General features: G+C 32.8%; 1 protein-coding gene across 5 annotated transcripts in view; it reads left to right on the top strand.

Annotated features, from left to right (window-relative positions):
• Positions 1–13,364, top strand: part of FBXL4 (F-box and leucine rich repeat protein 4) — a 119,471-nt gene extending 106,107 nt beyond the window's left edge. For all 5 annotated transcript variants that reach the window (XM_023503129.2, XM_031964499.1, XM_023503132.2 and 2 more), the window contains 2 exons: positions 7,689–8,001; positions 12,715–13,364. In XM_023503129.2, the coding sequence (XP_023358897.1) occupies positions 7,689–8,001; positions 12,715–12,878 (477 nt within the window). In that variant the 3' untranslated portion in view covers positions 12,879–13,364. The remainder of the gene's footprint in view (positions 1–7,688; positions 8,002–12,714) is intronic.
• The last annotated feature ends 13,062 nt before the right edge of the window (positions 13,365–26,426 follow it).

Consider the following 26,426-nt stretch of genomic DNA (forward strand, 5'->3'; position numbering starts at 1 on the left):
ATTTGGCATTTGAACAATGTGACCAGCCCAATGGAGTCATGCTCTCTGTAGTTGAGTTGGAGTGTTTGGCAGTTTAGTTTGAGAAAGGACCTCAATGTTTGGTATCTTATCCTGCAGAGGGATCTTCAGAATCGTTCTGAGACAATTCAGATGGAAGAGATTCAGTTTCATGACATGATGTTGATATACTGTCTAGGTTTCACAGGCATACAACAGTGAGGTTAGCACAATGGCTCTGTAGACCTTCAGTTTGGTAATCAGTCTAATACCTCTTTACTCCCACACTTTCCTTTGGAGCCTCCCAAACACTGAGGTAGCTCTGGCAATGCAAGTGTCACTCTCATTGGCACATAGTAGGTTTAATTAAATGTTTATTGACTGTGCTAATTTTCCCAGTACAGGTCTACTTTTTTTCTGTCCTAAAATAACATAGTCGTGTTTATATTCAGATTGAGACTTCTGGCCTTTTCCTGACTGTGTATGTGTCTAAATTCCTTAGCTTGTCCTTCCTTGATCTGACATAGAAAGAGGAACTATAACTTATTTATATTTGCATCTTTTCCTTCCTTCCTCTTCCTCCCTGCCTGGCACATTGACATAATAGTTGCTTAATCACCATTAGGATTACTTAATGGAATATATGATCAAATGAGTGAATCCTGCTGCGACCTAAGACCCAAAGACAGTAATCATATCCAATGGTTGTTTTCATAGTCTTCTAAGTAAGACTTCAGGATCCAGCTATATACAAGCTATATTTATGTGTAGTGAATATTAAAGTGGACAGTAATCTGGCAGTAGCTATATTTTATCTCGACAGTTTTGTTTTCTTGCTTTTGAAATGACTCTTTTGTGTTTTTTTTTTATTAGTTAAACTAGCTTATCTCCAAATTAGATATTTTTACTTTTGTGGTTTGTTTGCTAATATACCAGCATAATTGCCAAAATTCACTATTAAGTGAATACTTCCAGACAGTATTCCAAGATGTGTTTGTCTTTAAAGTGCTACTCTCACCACCTAATGAGTTCCTCACTATAGCAACTGTAATTTTCTTTTTTTACCAAGGAAGTTTTTTTTTTTTTAAATTTGAACTAGAGCACTTAGCTAGAGATATATATTCACTTGTATTGATCCCATCATATTCATATTTTTGTTGACAACCTGTTAGCTGGTTCTGAGGAAAATTTTCTAGAAGTTTCATATCAGTCTCTAAAATTCACCAATATGGTAAAGTATAGAGCACTTGCTATCAGTAGCTTAATACCACATTAATCTTAGTTTCTTGCATACTAGTTTGTAAGAAGGCATGTTGGCAGTCTTCTTTCTGGCATACTTTAGTCAACATAAGGTTTTCATTGGTGAACTATGTAATGAATTGTTATAACCTGCCAAGAATGAGACTTTCAAATAATTTTATAGTGTAATAGAATTCACTAGAACTTCTTCTCTTTTAGCTTTGCTTTTGAGAATACACCATAATCATTGAAATTGCCATATTAATTTTATCTTTGTGTTGTTTATGAACCATATGTAGCATATACCTGGTAAAGAAGTGCTTGACCTCCTTCCAGATTAATTTTCAACCAATATACTATATTAATTATGAAAGATTAAATGTTTTACATCTTCTATTGATTATCTTAATTGTTTATACTGTAAAATAGAATGTTGGTCTAGGATTAGAACTTCAGCCCTATTGGACACTCAGAAATTTTAGCATTGAGTTAGAATTAGGACCTTGGCTCTGATAAGAAGTTGATAAGCAGCAGAATTTTGCTTTTGGAAGAAAACTTAATTTGAAATCTCAAAAATATCATATAGAGTAGATCTTTGCAAAATAATTTTACTTTTAAAATGAGGACTGAGACAAAGAAGATAAGGCAGAAGAAAGTATGACACTGAACTGCCTATATTTAGAGATTGTGTTTATTATTGTTATACAGGTTCCTGAAACTTGAGCAATTTTGAATAGGGTAAGGAGAACACTCTAGTTCATTCTTTTATTAAGCTTCATACTGAGTGGTGAATAAAGCTATCAAAATATTTAGAATATATAACATTCAAATTACTCATAGAATTCAGTGTTACTCAGAATATTCAAATTACCTTTTATATCTGGTATCACAAATACAAGATTAGAGGATAGGTGGGGATGATAGTTAATATATAATTCATGATTATTTCATTTATTTCATTCATTTATTTTCAGAAAGTTGAGTTGATAGTATTGTAAGGAAAGTGAGTTCTAAACAAACCCACACAAATGACCAAGCTACTCTGTCATTTTTTTTTTTTTTTTAATCCTTTATCTCACATTGATTGTAGTAGTATTAATAGAGCTCTTTGGAAAGTTCTCAGTTCTAAATGTGTTAGGAAAAGATTGTATCTTCATTCGACCCATTTCCATTCAACATTTTAGTCAGTGATTTGGAGAATATCTAGAGAACATATTTGTGAAATTTTTAGATGACATAAAACTGGAAAGAATAACTGATACACTAACTAAATGAATTGGAATTTCAACAGATTGGAATAATGGGATAAAACCAGCTGTGAAGTCTTGCACTTGGACTTAAAAAATCATAAGTACAGGATATAGGAGAAAGTAATTCATGTGAAAAATAAAAAAGCTTAGGGATTTTAGTGAACTGCAAGCTTAGTATAAATCGACTGTGATTGGTCAGCCAATAGAGCTCTTACAATCTTAGACTGCATGAATAGAAATGTAGTTTCCGGAGTGAGGAGATAATAGTACTACTACACTCTTACTTGTTCAAAGCACATACAAAATATTTTTTCTTGTTCTGGACATTGAATTTTAGAAATAATATTAATAAGATGGAACACCTTGAGAATGGGGTAACCAGAATGGCATGGGAACATGAAACCATGCTCTGGGGAGAACAGTTGAGGAATTGAAGATATTTATTGTAGTGAAGAAAGGACATAAAGAAATAACATAACATAACTGGAAGAGGACGGACGCTTAATTTTGAGATTAAAAAATTCACCCACAGAATCTGTGTGTGAATTCTGGGTCTGTTGTTTATTACATTTGTGACTTTGAAGAAGTCATATTGTGTCTACGGCTTCCTTATCTTCAAAATAAAGGAGTAGGATGAAATGACCTCTGATGTTCCTTCCACTTACAGAGTCTGGTTCTATGATATAATAGCCAAATTTAAATATTAAAGAATAGTGAGGTGAAAGAAAGAATGGGCTTCATTTGCTTAGCTTTGACAAGTAGAATTATGACCAATGTGAAGGTGTCACAGGTATACCCGTTTTTATTCAATAAAAGGAAGATCTTGCTAACAAAAATTTATACAAAAATTTAATGGATTGCTTTGATAAATTGGTGATGAATTAGATTAAATTCTGAGTTCCCTTTCAATTCTAAAATTCCATTATATTCCTATCATCTGTTTCTAGTTTAAGACTTTTTCTGTGTACTATACTTTTTACTATTCATGGTAATAAAAAATAACTTTGCAATTAATAACAAATCTCAAAGTTGTAGGAAATAGAAAATATTTTCTGAAATCTTAAATACTGAAGGAACTTAGAGATAATTTGGTTAAAAGATTCTTTTAGAGTAGTAGTTGGGTATGCTTGGCAAGACAGTTGGGGTCAAGTGACTTGTCCAGGGTCATAAAGCTAACAAGTGTTAAGAGTCTGAGAATAGATTTGAACTCAGTTTCTCCTGACTCTGGGGTTTTGACTTACCTAAAGACACATAGTAACTTAGTATAGTAACTTAGCCTGGCCTACAACCCTTCTCTATTCTCCTAGTTTAGGCTTTTTCTTGTCTATACTGCAGTACCACCTTACTTTGTACACTTTTTGCCTTCTTCCTCACCAAACTTTTTACCTGTCTATTAGCAAGTAGCAGTTTCTGCACTGTCTTTTATTTGGCAGATATATTAAAGTAGCAGTGAAGTAGTCCATTGACAAAACAAGGAGAAAAAAAGTAAGGGGAGAACTTTAATAACTTACTCAGTAATAATCCCCTTTATAAATAAAAGCTGGCCATATGCTCTGTTTTGGCTGTTCTAAAAATATAGTGTTTATATATCAAGACATGGGCTTTAGCCATTCTTTTATAGTTCTTATATAAGGTTTCATCAGTAACAGTAGTATTTGGCGCTCTCTCTCTCTTTCTCTCTCCCTCTCTCTCTCTCTTTTTCTTTTTCTTCTAAAGGATATCAGTGCCCATCATGAAAGCTTTTCTAATGTGAAAAATATCATTTACCAGAAAGAGAACTCAATAGCAGTTTGATAATCAGAAGACTTAGTTTTATATTCTTGTGTTTGCTACCCACTATTTGTGTGACTCTGGTCAAGTTCTCTTTGTACTTTATTTTTTCTTTATTAAAAGTAAAGGAATGAAACCTGACCCTTTGGAAATTGTTTTTAAATAAGTATGTGCGAAGATTGCGTATTTTAAAATCAGCAGGAGTCCGGAGTTCAGGTTAGGGGAAAATCGTCAGTCTTTATTCTCAGTGAAGAAGGATCGGAGGTGGAAGAGAATCGGCGATAGCAATGTGTGCAGCTGAGTCAAGAAGCTAGCTAGACCCGCAGCCACATGACCAGCAGCTAGGAGAATGGTCTCCAGGCCCAATCTCTCCCAGCTTCTCTTCCTGTTCCTCTCTCTGCCTCCACCCACCAAAATCGTCATTTCCTGTACAACACATCAGGACTTGCACAGAGAGTGGGCAGGGACCATTCTTTATCCAATCATGTATATTAATAGAGTATAGCCCAATTACTATTTAGCCTCACGTACTTGGGACCTAAGTGCATCAACTCAAACCTCAGCCCATTACAAAGATGTGAAAATGAATGTCCTAATAAGTATGAGAACTTTGAAATTTAGGAGAAAAGGTGCTATATAATTATTCCCTGCTTATTCAAAAGTGCAATATTGGTAATGGAGGAATATGTATATACATATATACATATATGTACATGTATGCACATTTACATATATACACACACACATCTTTACAATGTAAATATATTTGGTCTGATTACAATTAGACTTAAATTTCTTCAGATTGTACCAGTTTTTCATCCTGTCAACATTTCTTGCAGGCAGTGAGGCAAGATATTAATGGAACATTCTTGATTGGCTATAAAATTGCTAAAACCTAGTTTCATTCTTGTCACATTAGTCATAGAAACCTCGTATTGAGTACTATCCATAGTTCTAGCAACTTAGTCTACATGCTATTTAAGCTCTAATGGCTACAAAATCAGCCTTATCAAAACTATTCCATTAATGTCAAAACTACTTTGAACTGCTTAATTGTAAAACATAAAACTTCTTATATACAGGTTCCTTTCCTTAAGGGAACAAATGCCATATACTCCATTTTTCTTTCTGGATTCCATCTTCTCGTTGACTCATGTTATAAAAAAATTGGTCAGCTAGAAGGAATTTTGGACTCTAATTATAAAAAAATATGAAAAACTTTTAAAATAAAATAACTTTCCAACAAAATATTGGTATGTTAAATGTTAACAGCTATCCTATACTCTATACTCAAAAATAAATAACGAAATAGATATTCTGAAAGTGAAGGTATAAGATGGTCTGGGAAACTCTTAGTAAATTATTCCCTTCACTGTTGCTTTCATATTTTTCCCTTAAGGAACATAACAATATTTAAAACATTATTAATTTTGTTGGATTTTTCACCATTCTCCAAAAACCTTAGTATTTTTATTTTACAATTATATGTCAATTAAAGCATTTTTACACATAATTTATATTTTTCTATCACCTTACTGTGTTTTTTTCTTCTTCAGGCAACTGGGCAACATTTTTTCAATATCCGTCTGCAGCAAGAGATGGCAGCATATGAAGCTAAGGACTAAAATGTTCAGTCTTTCATTAGCAGTTTCCAAACTCCAGTTTTTGTGACTTGTTAGTTGTCTAGCAAATTATTAATAACTACAGATTACAGTGATAGTTTATTCCAGTTGTATCCATTAAATTCCAAACCTAATGGTTTGTTTAACTGATTAATACTGTTCCACATTAGGGCCTATTACCATATATAGTGTTAAATGACTCTAACCAAGTAAATATTCTTATAGGGTAGACAACAAGTGGCATAAAATTAATAGTTACAAATCTAGTAGGAAAATCTTCCAGTAGGTTGAAGTTCAGAAGCCCAAAATTATAGACAATATTAGGATTCCTCAGATCTATAAAACTTGGTTAGGCTGTTCCTTAAAACGAATTTGTCTATTATATATGAATTAATTATGCATGTAATTAAATAATTTCATTAAATAGTGAATATCCTTTTATCATTTTATGATGTGCTGAAGATGGTCAAATATTAGTAATCAGATCTTTATTAATAGGAATATGAGTATACAGATAATGAGCTTGTAAAGGATTGTTTTTGAAAAGTTCAGGTGTAAGTTTGTTGTTGGAAACTTGAAACATTTTTCCATAGAAATAATATTCTAAGTAATGGTAGGTAATTTCCTCAAAATAACCATATCATCCTATGATCCATAAAAGTAAAGTACTATAGAAGTTAATCATGTAATAGTGTGTCTTTGTATTTATCACTCTTGTGGCAGAAATAAAATACTCTCATTTTTCACTTACCAGGAAAGTTCCTGGCTCACAGCAATAAATGTACTGCTGGATAGGATAGAACTTGGGAAAGATGGGTCTAAGAATAAGACAACCTGAGATCAGGTACAAGAAAGGGGATAAGGTGGAATGAGGGACCAAGAAGGGAATTCCAGAAGGTAGTGCTCAGAGAGCTATAAGGGCAATGCTTCCTGTCAATATAACCTTCCTGGAGAAAGTCCTTGAGTAGTTCCTACCATTCCCTTTTCTTCCTTATATTTACTATTGATTATTTATCTGTCTACTTTTCTTTCCACTTAAGAATTGGGAGATGGAGAAGTAGACAATTCACATTAATTCATGGAGTAGGCAGTAATTAAAAAGCCCTATTCTATCTTCACTCCCCAATCTTCTTTTTTTCAGACAGCCATTGTAGAAACTGTCATAGGGAGGGAAATGGTAGAATTTTTGTTATAATAAAATGGGATGGAATGTACAGCCTTGGGATAAAGAACAGAACTAGTCCCATTGAGACTGGGGACGTGGAAATGAATGGGGTGGAAATGGGGAGAGAAATTGCTGCATTATCAGACCACACTGGAACTGGGGTTTAGTCAGCTATAGGACTGAGTAATTGGATAAAATGGAAGAGGAGTCTTGGGGGATATCTTCTTTCTTCTTTCACATTTATTAATTCTGCCATCTTATTCCCCACTTTGCACCTACCTAAGAAACTAGGTAGGAAACATTAGTCCCAAGCAATTGGAGGTTAGGAGAAAAAGGCGAAGAATAAGGGGAAGAGAATGCCAAACTGCGACTATGAGGAAGGGAGTTCCAGAACAACTAAGTCTTAAGACTGTGACAATTGTTCAGGTATTCCCTTGGTATGACAAAAGCCAAGAATCAATCAATATCTCTTTCTCTGTCTCTGTCTTTCTGTCTCTCTCTTTATGACTTTCTCTGTCTCTCTTATATATATGTATGCTATTCTTACAGATGTTAATGGGTAATTAAGACTCTAATAGTGTTTGTAAAAGTTTACATTTCTGAAAATAAAAGTACATAAAAGACTGATCTTTTTTTGGTTCACAGATTGAAGACTATGATGTGATAGCTAGTATGATAGGAGCCAAATGCAAAAAACTCCGTACCCTGGATCTTTGGAGATGCAAGAATATTACCGAAAATGGGATAGCAGAACTGGCTTCTGGATGTCAGCTTTTAGAGGAACTTGACCTTGGTTGGTGTCCTACCCTACAGAGCAGCACTGGATGCTTTGCAAACCTTGCACGGAAACTACCAAACTTGCAAAAGCTCTTTCTTACTGCCAACCGGTCTGTGTGCGATACAGATATTGAAGAGTTGGCTAATAACTGCTCTCATTTACGGCAACTAGATATATTAGGTAAGAAAATGTTCTGTAAGAAAATGTTCTGTGGATTATCTTAAAATCATATTTCTTTTATTTCTTTGAGAAATCATATCTTAAGATCACTTTTGTGAAGTAGGAAGGGAACAGCATCCTGACTGAATACTTCTAAATTGGGTACTATACAAAATGCAAAAGAATAGAAAGTAATTATGTTTTTTTTTTTAAAGTATTCAATATATCCTTAAAATAATGCCATCACCATAAAACACAATTATGACCATATTATTGATCATTTGAGAGATCTTAGAGGATGATTAAAAAAGAATTTGGGAGACAGTTACTGGACTGAATGATAATCCTTTTTGGGAAGATTAAAATATCAAAGACCTGAATTCCGAGTCTCTCCTTAGACAAAGATCTGCTGTTAGAGGCATAGTCATCAATCACTTAACTTCTTAGTACCCCTTAGTACTTCCCTTAGTACTCTCTAAGGGAAGAAGTTGCTAGACATTTGCAGATGTGTATTAGTAGAGGAACTTTCTTTATAGGATCTCTTTAGTTTGGTGTCCAGAAACAAACAAACAAAAACAAATCAGACTATAAGTTTTATAATTATTAATCTGGTGAGAAAACTTTTAATTTAATTAATAGTGATTTTCAAGCAATAAAGGATTATTAACTAGGAAATTTCAGTGAGAACAGAATATTAGGAGGTGTACATAGGTATACATAGGGAAAAATATAAAGCATCTACTATCAAAAATAACAGACCTGGAAAACAGTACAAAGAGATAATTTAATAAAATGTAATTACATTTTTTAATAAAGGATTCAACATCCTTAAAATAATGCCATAAATATTGATCATTTGAGATATCTTAAGAGGATACATACATACTTACACATATATGTGTGTAAGTATGTATGTATGTATGTGTGTACATAGAGAAAGAGAGACAGAGATCATATAAGATATATACATATGTAAATAATCTTAGACAAATTGAGTGCACTGGTTCTTAAAAGAAATTGTGGGATTGCTTCTTTAAAGATCTAGTAACTGAAGATCTGCTAAACAATAGATATTTTTAAATCTCTTATCATTCTGTCATTCTTAGATTGATACATTTATCATACGAAACATTCTTTACATATGCCCATGAGTTCATTTAGTTTTTGGTCATTTTCAGTCACATCTCATTCTTCATTACCCTGTTTGAGATATTCTTGGCAAAGATAGTTTGTCATTTTCTGCTTTTTATAGATGAAGAAATAGGCAAATGGGGATAAGCTAGTGAGTGTTTGGGGCCAGATATCACTTGGTCTTCCTGAGTCCAAGCCTAACACTCCAATCACTATGTTACCTACATATATAGAAGATTGTTTTGTGGTGGTGGTATTGTTCAGTTATGTCCAACTCTTCATGACCTCTTTGGGGAGGGTTTTCTTGATAAAGATACCTAGAATGGTTTGCTATTTCCTTCTCCTATTCATTTAACAGTTAAAGAAACTGAGGCAAACAGGGCTAAGTGGCTTGACTAGCATCATTCGATTACTGTCTAAAGTCAGATTTGAACTTGGGAAGATGACTCTTCCACTATCTATTGTGCCGTCTAGCTGCCTTGCCTAGTTGCCTTAAGCAGAAGATAGTGACTGCTAATATAAATATATATATACATATAGAAATGTGTGTATATCCAATGATACTCAAAACTTCAACCTAAGAAAGATGATACCTACAACAAATAAAAGAATTAAGATCGCACAAGACCTGGCAACTTCTACCATAAACAAGAAGAGATCTAATAATAATAAATGATAATTTATTAAGTGGCTACTATGTGCTAGACTTTGTGCTTGATGTTTTGTAAGTGATATTTCATTTAGTCCTCACAACAACCTGTATTATTATTAATCCCAGTTTTACAAATGAAGAAACTGAAACAATCAGAGATTGTGACTTTTTCAGTCATAGAGTTAGAAAGCATTGAGGCAAGATGAGAGCTAAGGTTTTTCTGACTCCAATCTATCCACTGCACCACCATACTACAGTATACCAAAAGACAAGAGATATAGACTTATAACGCAGAATAATTTATCCTAGAAAAACGATTATTATATCACAAGGAATAAAATGGATCTTTATTAGAATACAGGGTTTTTAAAGCATTCCTAAGGATGCTGAGTTTGAAATTTTAAAAGGTAGACCCAAAAGCAAAGGGAAGTCTAGAAATGTACATTTATTTGAACAGTTGGAAGGTGCTACATGACATAGTTGTGCTAATAATAGGATAAGGAGAAATAAGTGTCATCTCAAACCTAATGTCTCCAAGGAATATTAAAGCAGTTAAATAGGAAAAATGGAAAAGAAGTTGTTTCAGTTATAAATAATTAATGTTAATTAATTACTTTGCTTAACTTTTATCACTTTTTGGTGAAAGGTGGGGGAGAAGTACTAAGAGAGGAAACATAAAGAAATGATAGAGAAAAATAAACAATATTAATAATCAATTACCACCAATTAACAATCATAATATGTCATGAACATGAATATAACATAAATACTGCTATTCAAGAAATCTGGGGAAATGATTCAAATATAAAAAACAAGAGCTGTTCTCAGTAGACAAATGGTCAAAATACTGAACAGGAAGTTCTCAAAGGATCAAACTCAAGTTCTGGTATAATACTCATATAAAAATGTTCTAAATCACTATTCATAATAGAAATGAAAAGTAAACCATCTTTGAAATTAAATCTCATACTTTTCAGATTGTCAAAGATGACAAAAAGTTAAAATGACAGTTGTTGGCAGGGTTTCAGGAAAACAGGTACACTTGTATACAGCTGGTAGAATTGTGAATTGGTGCAGTCATTCTAGAAAGCATTTTGGTAATATACACCTTTATAAAGAACTATATGTGCCTTATAAATTTGGGTGAAATAGTTTCTGAGGTCTCTTTCAATTTGGGAATTCTTTGACATTTCTGAATATGTCATAGAGGAGGCACTTCTGAGCTGATCTTCAAAGGAAGAAAAAATTTCAACCAACAGTGATATGGAGAAAATGCAATTCAGGAATAGATGACTATATAACACATAAATATATACATACATACATACATATATATATGTGTGTGTGTGTATGTATATATTTATACACGTGTGTGTGTATATACATACAAATGCACTGAGGTTCATTTGAGCTGAATAGATAAGAAAGTGTATTAAAGAGAGTAAAATGCAATAAATTTGGAAAGGTAGTTTAGAGCCAAATTGTCTTGGGCCTTGAATAAAACTTTAAAAGTTTTCATATTATCCTCCTGGCAGTGAAGTCTACAGAAGTTTTTTTTTTGTGTTTTTTTGTTTGTTTTGTTTTGTTTTTAATATAGGGCAGTGCTAAGCAAGTCAGGCATACTCATTAGTAAAATCATTTTGTGGAAATAAGAAGGCAACAAGCATTTATTCAGAGGCTCCTGTATGCCAGCTACTGTGCTTAGTGCTTTATACAATATGATCTCATTTGATCCTCACAACAATCTTGTGAAGTAGGCGCTATTAATATCCCCATGTTATATTTGGAAAAATGAAACAGGGAAAGGTTAAGTGATTTGCCCAGACTACATAGCTAGGAAGTATCTGAGACTGGATTTGAACTCAGTTTTTTCTGACTCCAAGCCCAGTACTCAAATCTACTGTGCCATCTGGATGCCTTTTGAAAAATGGATTTTAAGATATATGTGTGTGTGTGTGTGTGTGTGTATACATATATATGTATATATATGAAAGATTAGAGACAAGAACTTGTTATTCCTGATATAATCTAGGTTAAAAGATAATAGAAGAAAATAAGAATATTACATACTGTGAAAGTAGAATCTATTAAGTCTTAGTAACTGATTAAATTGATGATACAGAAAGTAAAGAGTAAAAAGTGATTAAGATTTTGAATCTGGAAGATTTTTAAAATGGTGGTTCCAATAAACAGAACTAAGGAAACAGAAAATGGGGCAATTTTAATGTGAAAAGAAGGAAAAATCAACTATTAGAGAATGTTAAAGATAGACCCTGAAGATCATTTTATCTAGCCTCCCCCTTTTACAGATGAAAAAAATGGAAGCCTAGACATGCAATGACTAATGTAAGGTCATAAGCTAATTGGAAAAGAATGATAATTTGAATCTAAGTTTTCTGATTCCAAAAGGAATACTTTTCCCACTAAACTAATAAGCCATAGGTAGAAATTAACAAACAAATCAAATTCTAATGTCATATTTTAAAAAAATGTTTTTAATAGAAAGTAGTAATCTGTTAGAAAACTTAAATATCTCAAAGTTGATTTTTTAAATTACTTTGTAGTGTTTCCTTAAAAATCTTCCTCATATGTCATAGTATTTGCATTATTTGGTGAGGAACCCTAGTTGGATCAAAATTACTTCCATTATTGCATTACTTAATTTAGAATTGGAAAATAGGAATGTAGGTGGCTGACAGTTTTCTTTATATTACATGCAAAGTATTGCCAAAATTCAAGGATTAAACTTCATAATGAATAGGAAATCTAAACTTTTAGAAATAGAAGTCACTAAATTTGGATTTTCAGTGATCAAAAGTATGTAAATTTGTAGTCTTAAAAAGAACAATTCATTTTCTGTGAAATAAAAATACTTTATCAAGTCATTCCATTAATAGCATATTTTAAAATAAAAAATTCACTTAACTTTTTTTTTTTTTTTTTTTACACAGGGACAAGAATGGTAAGCCCTGCTTCTTTAAGAAAATTGCTGGAATCTTGTAAAAATCTTTCTTTACTTGATGTGTCCTTCTGTTCACAGATTGATAATAGAGTTGTTCTAGAACTGAATGCTAGTTTTCCTAATGTCTTCATTAAAAAAAGCTTCACTCAATGACTCATCACTCTTTGTGTTGCCATGGAATTAATTTGACATCATGTGATTGATTTTGTTCATTTTGTGGGTGAATAGAAGTGGACACATTTTTTAAAAGGAAAATAAGAAGTGACTCAAATAAAGGAAAAAGATAAAATCATAATTTCATAAAATGGGTGCATCTGTACAAAAAATGTAATATGAATATGCTGGGAATTCTTAATAGTAATTCTTATAATTCTGTATGTAGTTATTTTACTCATTAATCAGTGGTAATGCATGTTTTAATCAATAGTTATAAATTCAACCCAAAATAATTTAATGTAAAAATTTTAACTCACATATAACGGAGCAATTTTGTTCAATAAAGTACTGTGATATTTATGTAAAAATAAAGTTAATTTTCCATATTTGTGCAATGAGAAATGATATTTGTCAGGCACTTTTGTTTATTTGGTTATGAAATTTTTTAATTAGCTTTTGCTATGATGCTTTTGTAACCTAGTATATAATATTTTATCATAGAAAAAAAGAAAATTTGAAGGAAATTTTCCTTTTTCCTACTTTTTTGAGGTGGGGAAAATAGACTTGGATCTACCCATTTTAATCTGTAACACATTTGGTAGGAGGTCTATATTCCCTTTTAAAAAGATGGCATACAATGATATTTTACAGCATATCTTTAATGATGTCGTGCATGTACAAAAGAACCCTCTGGGAATGTGTAGCAGAAACAAAAAGAAAAGAAAATTACCTACTTCTTCTAGCTACTGTATATATAATATTGGTGTCAAGTACTTACTGTCACATAACTGATAATGTATAGAGAACCCAAAAGCAATTTTCTTCTCAAATTCCTGTCACCTTGGATTGTGTTGACTTGTGCTGCATCTGCTTACCATATGAAACACTGAAAAATATATGATACATGATAATATATCAGCAACTCTTCCCCAGATTGAATACTTGACAGATATAAAAGAGAAAACACTCATTTTGTATAGAACAAGACCACATCCAACTCTCGTTCATAAACTAAGTATTTAGTTTGATATCTGCTCAGAACTTTTTCCTTCCTTCTGCTATGTTAATTTGGCAATTAACTGTTTAGGGTTAATACTAACCTTAACCTAACAGTTTAGCAGAGTAAACAAAACAAAAAATAGGAGTGGGGAATTTAAACTGTTTAGTTTGCTAGCTATTTTTCAGTGCTCTTAATGATTTTTAGAATAAGAGTTTGAAAGTGATATGTGAGAATTCTCCAGGTTAATAGTTGATAGATGAATTTCCAATTTGCTATTTAGCGAAACTTTAAATGAAACTTTTTTTTTAAAAAGCAACTTCTTTACACATTTTAATTGATTGTTTTTAATACTCTTTTCTTTTTAAATTTTGAGTCCCAAATTCTCTCCCTCAATCCCAACCTTTCCCATGCTCTCTGAAAAGGCAAGCAATGTGATATAAATTGTACATATGAGATCATACAAAGCATATTTACATGTTAGCCACATTTCAAAAGAAAAAGAAAACGAGAACATTATACTTGAGTTTGCTTTCAGACTTTATAAGTTCTCTCTTTGGAAGAGGATAGCATTTTTTCATCATGACTCCGTTAGATTGTCTTAGATCATTTTATAGGTCAGAGCAGTCAAGTCTTTGAGGTTGATTATTTTTAAAACATTGCTGTTAATTTATACAATGATCTCCTGGTTCTTCTTACTTCACTGTGCATCAGTTCCATGTAGGTTCTGCCATGTTTTTCTGAAACAATCCCCCTCTTCATTTCTTGTTGCATAGTCTATCAAATCATTTGCCACAATTTGTTCAGCTATTCCTCAATTTATAAGCATCCCTTTGATTTCCAATTCCTTACCACCACAAAAAGAGCTGCTATAAACATTTTTTACATATAGGTGCTTTTCTTTTTGTTGTTGTTTTTATCTCTATGAGATACAGATGTTATAGTGATATTGTTGGGTCAGAGAACATAGTTCAAAATTGTCTTCCACAATGGTTGGACCAGTTCATTACTCTACCAGCAGTTCATTTAGTATTTCCCCTTATTTGCCCTGTCATTTGTAATTTTTCTCTTCTTCTTTATTTTAAACTTAAATACAAAATCAGAAAAGAAAAAAAAATGCCATGTCCATAGGAAAACATAAGAGGATTCAAAATACAAAGCAATAAATTTCCATTTCAAGAAAGCCTATATAATAAATACTATACATTATTCAGAGTTCTCTGTCTTTGATTTTTGAATACTTTTCTTCTATGCTGTATACTCTTTACTTTATTACTTTTTCCCCCTCTCCCTAAAGAAGGTTACAATTTAACATGGGATGCACACAAACATATATATATATATATATATATATATATATATACACACAATATACATAGATATCTATAATCATGCATATATATGCATACATATATTCATAAGTATGTAATACTGTACTATGTTCTATGCTTGTCTGTCCTCTGTTCCTCTGAAAGTGGATAACAAACATCTTCCTAAAGGAAGATGTCCAATTTTTTCCATATTTTTCTAATTCCACAAACTTGGCATTTCATAAACTACATCAATATTCCAACCTCATATATCTAGTTATTTTAAATAATAAAATCTAAAACAATATAATTAATTAATGTGGCTGACAGGGTAGTTTCCCTATTTTTTTTTTATTGTATCTGTTTTAGCTTTAATTTTGAGGTCAATGATTATTACCCTATTTTTTACATAATAAATTCTACTTCTGATCTTTATGTTTGTGTATATTTCTAATTTCTCCTGACTCCTCTGCTTTACTTCTACCCTCCACCTTGCCCTCTTTTTACTTAATCTACCTCCTTTAAGGATCCCTCCTTTATCATTTCACCCCCACCCTTTCCCCTTGCTCTCTTGTTTCTATCTGAATTTAGAAAACTTCCAAATTATATATGTTGTTCCATTCTTGGTAATCTACACACATTATCCCATTCCCATTAATCTACACACCCTTCTATACCCCACCCCCTTAATTCTATCATCTCACCCTCTTATGTCTTAGACTTTTATTTCCTTCCAAAAGTATGTTTTTCTCTTTTAACCCCGATCTAATGTGAGTAGGGTTCCCTCATTAAAATCCCTCTCTTATTTTTTCCCCATCCCTTTACCTTCTTTTTTTTCTTTCTGAATTTAGAATACATATGTATATGTATTGTTCCCTTGTTAACTCATTCCTCATGATAGTAGGGTTCTAGAATTACCAGGTCTCCTCTCCCATCTAATTCCTCTATGTCAGTTCTTCCTCTTGTAACTCATTTACGTAAGTTTATTATTCTTTTTTTCTTTTCCTACATGGTTTTGCTTTTTAGAATCATGTACTATGCTCAGCTCTATCTCAGTCTTTCTTTTGAATGACCCAATTACTAATGATGAGCTCAGAAAACGGTTTATATTTCCATGTAGTAAGCATAAAGTTTGTTCTTATTTAGTCCCTTGTAATTAGTTTTTTATATGTATCTTATATTTTTCTTGGATCTTGTATGTTAAATTTTCTATTAAGTTCAGGTCTTTTTGCAACAAAATCCTGAAAATCTTGCAATTCATTGAATATCATTTTTTTCTTCAGTGAGGATTATGCTAAACTTTGCTGGGTATGATATTTTCAACTACAATCCAGTTTTGTTTGCTCTTCGATATATAGTGTTGTAAGACATATGGTCTTTCAAGGTAGCTTATGTCATTCTAATTTTGGCTCCACCATATTTAATTTTTTTTCTTGTTGTTGCTTGTAATGTTTTTCTCTTTAACCTGTGGATTTTCTGGAATTTGGCAATGATATTCCTCTAGATTTTCCACATAGGATCTCTTTTAGGTGATGATTGTTGAATTTTTTTTCTATTTGCTTGTTCTAATACCTCAGGACAATTTTCTTTAACTATTTCTTGTGTTATTGTATTAAGATTCTTCTTTTGTTCATAGCTTTCAGATTATTCAGATTATTCAGATTAGTCTGATTATTCTTGTTTTCCTCCCTGCCCCAGTGCTTCTACACTCATCTGGCCTGGGTTGGTTCCTTTTCACCCAAGACCTCTTTAGGCAGCACAGCTTGGCCTGGCAAGGCCTTTTCTAGCAGAGGTTCCCTTAGTCTTCCCCTCGCTTAGATCTCTCCACACTGTGTGGAGCTGAAAATTTCTGGCGCTAGGCTACCTCCCAACCCATCTAGCTCCAGGGCTTATCTCTTACTGTTTCAAGGGAGCCAGCCTGAAGATATTTATATTGCACTTGGACCAAACCTCAGTCCAGGTAACTTTATTTGGACTTTGATTGTGGCAGGTAGATTCTATTCTGCCCCAACTCTTATTTTTACTGTTCTATGTTCACCCTGAGGCACTATTTTGCATTGTTTGTTAGGGGAAAACTAAAGAGTTTGAAATTGTCTGACCTAATCTGTCATCTTAGAATCTTCTCTCCTGTCATTTCTCATAGGTGTGGGGTCATAATTCAGAGGTGTTTTAACTTGTCTTTCTCTAAGCAATAGTGATTTAGAGCCTTTTTGCATGACTATCAATAGTTTTGATTCTTATGAAAACTTTCTTTATATTCTATGACTTTATCATTTGGGGATTAGCTCCTATTTTATAATTAAATGTATAATTTAACTCATCTATAATTAGTATATATTTGAGAAAGTAGGTCTTTTTCAGAGAAACTTGCTATAAAATTTATGGTATTACTTTGTGGTCTATAGTACCTTAAGTTTCCCTGATTCCTTTTTTGATTAAATCAATTTTTGCTTTTGTTTTGTCTAAGATCATGATTGCTATGCCTGTCTTTTTTTTTTTTTTTTTTTTTTTTTACAGCAGGTGAAACACATTAGATTGGGCTCCAGCCTTTTATTTTAACTTTATGTTTGTCTTTTTGTTTCAAGGCTATCTCTTGTAAACAATATTGGATTCTGCTTTCTTGTCAATTCTACTATTTCTGTTAATTCTCTTTTCATAATATTCTTTTTTTTTTTTTTTTTTTTTTTTTTTTTACAGCAGGTGAAACACATTAGATTGGGCTCCAGCCTTTTATTTTAACTTTATGTTTGTCTTTTTGTTTCAAGGCTATCTCTTGTAAACAATATTGGATTCTGCTTTCTTGTCAATTCTACTATTTCTGTTAATTCTCTTTTCATAATATTCTTTTTTTTTTTTTTTTTTTTGGTGAGACAATTGGGGTTAAGTGACTTGCCCAGGGTCATATAGCTACTAAGTGTAAAGTGACTGAGGCCAAATTTTAACTCACATTCTCCTGTCTCCAGGACTGGAGCTCTACCCACTGTACCATCTAGCTGACCCTCTTTTCATAATTTTCTTGCATTACACTCGTTTCTTTTCCCAGTTTTCCCTCTACCAGTCCTATCACTTTCTTTAACTCTTCCAGGAATTCTTGCTGGCTTTTTTTTTTTTTTTGAGATGTTTTTTATAGTTGTTTTCATATTGTCTTCTGAGTTTGTGTGTCAGTCTTCCCTATCACTGTAGTAGCTTTTTATGCTCGAATTTTTTTTTATTGTTGTTTGCTGATGTTTCCAATCCATTATTGTATATACTTTTAGCACCCATTACTCAAATTATAACTTCCCAAACTTGGGGATTTGTAGGTTGTGTAAGTCCTGTAGTTTCCAATTCCCATTCTAGTTTATAATATCAACACTTTAATAGACAAGGAAAAAACCACAGAGCACTATAGGAGAAGATAAACCTATATTAGCAACTTGCTCAGTTTTCCTTCCAAGATCCTTGTAATTTTAAAGGCATTGCATCTCAGCATCAGGTCTGCTGAACATTGAAGTCTCAAAAACTGTGCCTTCTCAGGCTAGGAGGAGCCATACCTGAGCAGGTCCACAGCTGTTACCTTCTAGCATCAATTTGCAGATTTATTTATTTTGCTTGACTACTTATAAGATACAAGTGAGGGCTTTTTTTTTTTTTTTTTTTTTTTTTAGGTAAGAGAGATTTAAACAAGGGTTAGGGATTGATTATCGGTATTCCCTCTACCCCCCAAAAAAGGGCCTCTATGACACACTTCTTAAATTTTAACCCAGAAAACAAAAAAGTTCAGAAGAGGACTTAGATAACAGATTGATACTATGTTTTTAAATTTAATGTATACTTTTTTCTAAAAGCTGTAATAGAGATTCGTATTTTATATGCAATCCTCTTTTTCTTTGTATATAAAAGTTTGATGATTTGCAAAAAAAGAAGTTAAGTAAATCACTGTTTGTTAAAATAAATATCATTAATCATTCTGATTCAAAGAGAGTGCTAGTACTTGTAGTTGTAGAGGGGCCCTTCCTGAATAAAGACCAGAGCAAAGGCCAGTAGAGCAGTGACCACACCTCTCCCAGGATCACTCCTTCTTTGAAAGCAACAATCATTCTGATTCAAAAAGCAATAAGGTTTTCACCTAGGATCTATGCAAATCTGGATCTTTGCACTCCTTAGGGTAAATCATATAAACCAGGTGAACTTTATGACAATGAAGTAGAGTAACATTTTTTCAGAAGGTTCCTAACATCAATCTCAGAGGGCAATTTTCTTAATGGAGAAAAGAAGAAAGAGGTAAATATCTAAGCCTTATCTAACATCAAGACCCTATATTTTGGGATTGACTTCACATGACAGACAAGAAGATTTAAAAACAACTGGGATGGAAATGAGTCAGTTCTCAAAGAGTGCTCAAATTTTAAAAGGAGAGAAACTAAAAAGATGAAGGACAAAAAACAATACAGTAATCAAGGGAGATAGAGTGCCATCCCATATTTGGTCTATTCTTGAATGGTACTATCCACTAGCCATGAGCAATCTGGAAGAATAGATCAGAATTCTATATAATTCTTATAATTTATAATGAATAGCATGCCAAGATGCAATAAGAAGGAAGATCTGTGGTTACTTCTCTGTGACAGATCTATAAGCAAAAAATTAATAGTATAAGAAATCTATTTCCTTCTCTCCTTTCTCTCTCTCTCTCTCTCTCTCTCTCTCTCTCTCTCCCTCCCTCCCTCCCTCCTCTCACATCCTATCTCCTCCTCCTCTCTATCTATCTCCTTCTCATTTCTATATGTGTTTCTTTTCCTTTTGCCCTCTTCTTATTTACTCATTTAGTGTTCCTCCCTAGGGCTTCCAAACATCCTTGCTAGGAGTATTTGTTACTGGAATAATATCATACTTCTAGATTCAACCCATGAATATATTTTTCTTTTTACTAAACAAATTTTAATTTGTTGCTTAATGTCTAGAATTTTTACAATTTAATTTTTTTAAAAGAAGTAGAAAGAAAATCACTCCATCCTTTTCATGCTGGAGAAGTGATAGAATTAAAATCCAGAATGAGATATGCATATTTGAACATGCCCAATATGGGAATTTGTTTTCCTAGTTTATGCATATTGTTGGGATTTGTTTTGTTTTGTTTGGCATTTTTGATTGTTCTACTGGGGAGACAGTAGAAGGAAAAAATAAATAGTTGTAAAGTATTTTAAAATAAATTTTAAAATATTTTTAAAAACAAAAAGGTCATATTAAATTGGAAATGTTTTTTAATTTTCAAAATGATTTATATATATCACCAAATATGTGCATATGGGTGTTTATTTTATATATATGTTTATATGTGTATATATACAAATATATATATACATATAGAATGTGTTTAATCCATTGACATTATTGTTATCATTATTAAATAAAGTATAAAGGAATAGACTGGAAAGTTAGCATTATCCATATAACACATACAAAAATGAAAATTACATTTGTGGATCAGACCCAAGGTCCAAATTAGCCTAGTAATCTTTGTCTGATGTAGGTTTTAAGGCACATATTATAGAAACAAAATCATTGCCAAATAGCAGAGATGCAACTGATAAACATTTTCATTTCCCTGCTATTTGTTAATTAAATCCCTTTCAAAACATTCAAATTTATATTTTGTCACTCTTTAAGATTCTATAAGTTCCATATGTTCCATAAGTTTGTTATCCACTATGCATTTAAGAATTCTGTATTTATGATCTGAAGTAAACTCTGAATTATCAAGGGGTGCCTCCATATTATAGAATTCTGCAGCTATTTAGTAAGTATTCACTCTGTCCTCATAGTTCATGATTTTATAGACTTCAATCATATTTTCTCCTCTCTTTTATTTCAATTATGTTCACTAAACATTGAGTACCTAATTTGTACAAGGCACTATATTTCTTTTTTTTTTTTTTGTCATCCATACTAAGGAATTCAAATTTTATTTGTGGCTTGATATTACAGGTTTATTCTAGCAGGCCTTAAAAATAATTTTTATGCAATTATCCTAATTAAAAAGTAAAGCCTTAATATTACCTCATCAGTTTTCTGATGTTAGAATGTGTGATTGTTCTCTATGTTATCTATACTTGAAAAGCTCTTCTTACAGAAGAAACATGAGGAGACACCAAAAAAAAAAAATGACTTATTGGTCCATTGTCATTGGTTTGTGTCTTTATTTTGTGATAAATGTTGGTTTCAGCATGTAATTAAGAGAAATAATTTTATTATAATTTTTGTAATCATGGTGAGTAGAAATATTCAGAAGCAACTCCTTGAACTTTCTTTGGAAAAAAAATTAAACAATAATAGATTACTGAGTTCAGCTTACTCTAGAACTAAAAATTTTAATATTATATGCTTGTGTGTCTCATAGATAAATATAATCTTTTTAATACCTATCCTCTTCCCAAAGGTTAATCAACTGTAAATATTTGTAAGACAAAAAAAAATTCTTTGTAAGATAGTTCTATTTTATGGTGTTTCTCATGTATACTTAGACAAACCTTTTAGACAACAGTTCTCATGTAAGAATATGTATTGTTACTAATAGAGCAAGGAAGCATGTTTGTTTATCATTTTCTATAATGAATAGATGGATGGTTTGGATTTCTTTCATTTGCACTTCTAAATGGTGAACACTGGTTCAGATTCAAAGTAGAGTACAGACCTTTTCTAGATTTGCACTTTTCCTTTTCATTTATTTGCTATTGATATTTCATAAATGCCTCCATTTATGAAATATTATGAAAATCTTGCCTCCATTCTTCATCTATAAAATTATCTGGAGATGGAAATAGTAAGCCACTCCAGTATCTTTGCCAAAAACAAAACAAAACAAAGAACTCAAATGAGGTCATAAAGAGTTGGACAAGACTGAACATGACACAACAACAGGTGACTGCTATAAGTTAGAAATCATTGGTGGTGGTGGGTGTCTCATAAATGATAGTTTTAAGGAGCCCCCTAACCTATGAGAGTAATCATCATCTCAGGGAAGCAAGCTGCAAATCTCTGAGTGCTAAGTTGGGGAGGTGCCCAAAAAGAGGTGCTATACATGTCTTATGTCATATTTTTTTGCTTTCCTTTATTTGTCTGAAAGTCTTGAAAAAAAAAAGACTAATAATACCTAAAAGAGTACATTTACACTATTATAGGAAGATAAATTAAATTATATGTGATTATATATGTTGCATATATAATTATATATAATTAAATTAAATTGCCAGAATTTCAGTGTTTATAAAGTATAGATCTATCTAGACAACAGTTCATTTCTCTTTCACAATTTGTTTTTAAAATGGCTAGGCCTTCACACACTTCTATGGCCTTTGGCTAAATTCAACTACAATCTCACTCCCCACTGCAACAGTAACAGCTGAATGTAGTAACATCATTTCCAGAGTATCAGAGGCCCATTCTTCAATGCTCTCTACCTGCTCAGGCCTCAGCGGTAAACCATTTGTTGCAATCTTGTGTGATACATGTAATCCTGACAAAGGAATCCAACCAAGCTAGGCTTATCTAAATTGTTACATATGAATAATTTTACTACTAACATTTATGAGAAAATTAATTTCTTGAAGTCATTTATCTTATAATGACTGAAAAATATATAGGGACATATAGTAGGTTGTGATTTTCTCATACACTACAGTAATTTTTGCATGTTTCCAAGTGGTATACAAATGTCATTGAAATTTTTACCTGTCTTACCAAAACATTGCAAAAATAAAATGAGAGGTGATTTCTCTAAAAAACTTTTCTATTATAGATTCCTTCCCTCCTTCCTTCAATTAACAATTTATTAAATGTGACCTTATCAATACTTACCTCATTTTTGCCTTGGGAAATGGTGAGATTGGGTTTGAACTTTAAGCCCCATCTCCCAGGAAGAGATGAAGTTATAGAAAATGCAAGTTCACTGAGTGGTGGGCAAGAGCTATGAGAGCTCAAAGCCCTGGAAGGAGGAGGATGATCCCAGTCTTGGTGGTGTGAATGGAGGGAGGCAGGGAATCTGCTTTCAGCTCCTGACAGTTTCTATGCCCAAGAAGCTTCAACTACAATGTCACATTCTCCATCTTCAAATGGCTTCAACCTCAAGGTCAGACCCAAGGAAAATATTATGAATGACAAAGGACCACCTGAAGCCAATAAAGAATCCCAGTAACTGTCTCTGTTTACCAAGAAGGACAATGGCAAAACTCCAACCTTTCCACCCCTTTCTCTGCTCTTGCTTTTATGTGGATACTATATTCCCTTTCTTATTTCTTTAAAAAAAAAAAAAAAAGATTGTTTGTTCTTTGTGTTGGCCATGCATTCTGAAACTAAACCAGTTTCCCTAAGATTTTATTCAGTGTGTGTGTCTATATGTGTACGTGTGCACGCACGTGCATGCTTGGGGGATTAGAAATCACAGAATAGGAGCCTATAGTCATTTACAGGCAGAAAAAAAGATGTTTTTTCTAATTGCTTTGATTTTTTCCCCAGTTGGGGAACTGAGAGGAACCAAAGAGATTTTTATTAGTACATTTTATTATAGTTTCCCCAAAGCAGAGAAAAAAATAAATGAATCTTGACTGTCCTGAGTACCCCTGGACACAAAATGAGTCAGTAGTAGCATTCTAGTGGTAGGAGTATTGGTAAATATAATTGGACAAAGCTGTTCTAAGGCAGTACACTCAGGCAACTCCCCTCTCCCATTTCCTCTCCTAGTTTAGTCTTATAGAAATCCATCCTCCTTTATCAAGGGACAGAACTAAGGGTGCTCACTAAGGAAAAAAAAATCATACATATATATTTCACCTACATGAGGGTAGGAGCCAGCACAATATAGTTTTCTTTAGCCAAACAACTCTTCCCCCCAAACCAATCAATTGGATCTATCATGCCCAAAGCACTAAAGTTCAAAAGAGGATGCTTCTACCCATAAAGAACTTTTATTAGTACCTAGTAGAAAGAGAGCCCTAAGAAATACCCCAGAGACTTCAGAGTCCAATTCCATCAGTTGGCATATGGAGAAATGTGGGTACAGAGAAACTAAGTAACTAAGTATTTTGCTTCTGTAAAAAGAACCAATTCAGGTATTATCACACTGAAGATCTTTCATAATGTAAATGCATAATGTGTGGTAGCATCAAATTCAGCATTAGCTAGGTAATATTCTAGCTGGTACACTAAAAAGAGCACTGACTCTGAAATTAAAGTCCTGAGCTCAAAATCCCACTTCTCATACTGACCAATAATGGCTCTTTATGTAGTTTGCCTCTGGATTACATGAATGAGGGAGGGGTTAAATCATTTAACCTATCTAGGCCTCAGTTTCTTTATCTGTAAAATTAAGGGTTGGGACAACTAGGTGAATCAGTGATAGGGTATCAGGCCTAGAGTCAAGAAGACTCATCTTCCTGAGTTCAGAACTGACTGCTGATACTTAATAGCTGGGTGACCCTGGGCTAGTCACTTAACCCTGTTTGCCTCAGAGACATCTGTAAAATGAGCTGGATAAGGAAATGGAAAACACATTCCAGTACTATTGCCAAGAAAACTCCAAATAAGGTCACAAAGAGTTGGATATGACTGGAAAATGACAGGGAAAAAAGATGGCATATAGGATAGATAGATTGATTATTCTTCAATTTAAGGAGCAGACATAGCTAAAATGGAAACTGTCATTGTTCAGCAATACTTTGTGGAATGTAAAAGTACCCTAAATAAGAGAAAGTGTCAGAAATCTACAATTTGTGCTGTCTTCAATATAATGCTGGACTATTCAAACCAAAGATTTATAAACTAGGTAATGTTTCACAAAGGTTCATTTCCTAAAATGTTGTCTAAAATGAAAGCTATTTTAATTTATTACTTACTGAATCATCTTTCCTTTCTCAGTCTATGTTCCCCTCCTTTTCCATTTTGTTTTTCAATTATGAAGCATACCTTATTTTGACTTACAGCAATTTAAATTTGGTATTTCATACTCAACTAGCTTTAATTACTTAATTGAAATATGAAACTCCAACTCTGAATTCAGTGTTGGTACCAGATTTACATTCTCATAAAACTGAAGTCATCTCTTCACAAGATGATTCAAGGATTGGGCAGTTGTATTCAGGGCTTCTGGTGTTGACTAGAAAAGTCTCTGATTTCCAAAATTAATAAAAATAATTTGTTCTTTAACGTTCTTTAACCTATGACATTTAAAATGCAGTGGTGAAACTAATAGGTACCCAAACAACAGACTATACATATATCTGTTGCTTCAGACCAGTCTACATAAACTTGTAGAAAGCTCATCATCATAAGATTGGCTACCCAATGAAGACTGTTGTTGTTGTTGTTGTTGTTGTTGTTTTGTCCATGAAATACAAATACTATAGTGAATAAAAACAGCTAGATGGAACAGTGGATAGACCATTAGGCCTTGAAGATTTATGATTTAATCCATCCTCCAAAACTTATCAGTTATGGGTCTCTGGGCAAGTCATTTAACTTCTGTTTGTTTAGTATTCTCAACTGTAAAGCTGAAATAATAATAGCAATGCTTTCCAGGTTGGTTGTGATGAACAAATGAGATAACATTTGTAAAGTGCTTATCACCACACATAGATATTAATGAATGTTTATTTCCTACCATACTTCCTTCCTTGTGAGCAGACTAAATAGAGAGAAGACTCATTCCTCATGGAGCCTCAAAATAATGAATAAGTGAAATCTTTGGTAGAGGATTGCATGTGCCTTGATGCTATATTGTATATTATTATCAATGATTTGGGTAAAGCCCTAGATAGTTTACTTGTAAAGTTTTCAGATGATGTAAAAATGGGAGAGATTGTTAACATACTGGATAACAGAGCCATGTTGCAAAAGTTCTTTTTGAGCTAGGTTTAATAAAATAAGATTGTTATTGTTGTTCATCCTTTGTTCTGGAAGAAACTCAAGGACTTCATGAGGGTAATGTGTTGACCTGGGTATGAATTGGATTTAAGTGAGGCAGAGCTACAAAGTCTTCAACCTCATTCTCTCCTCCAGAGTCATCAGAGTCCAGTGGCAAGATAAAACTCAAGATGACAATGGCCCATAATGCAATGGGTGATCTTGGTCTTTGTAAATTAAGGTCTTTCCAGTGTCTCAGTTTGTCTGAGTTGATGCCATTCAGTGATTAAAGGCTAGAGAAGAACTGATGCAAAATACAGCCTAGTTTACCATCACAGAAGTATCAGTCTGGGAGGGGAAGAC

This window comes from Sarcophilus harrisii, chromosome 4 (assembly GCF_902635505.1).
Source record: "Sarcophilus harrisii chromosome 4, mSarHar1.11, whole genome shotgun sequence".
Lineage (NCBI taxonomy): Eukaryota > Metazoa > Chordata > Mammalia > Dasyuromorphia > Dasyuridae > Sarcophilus > Sarcophilus harrisii.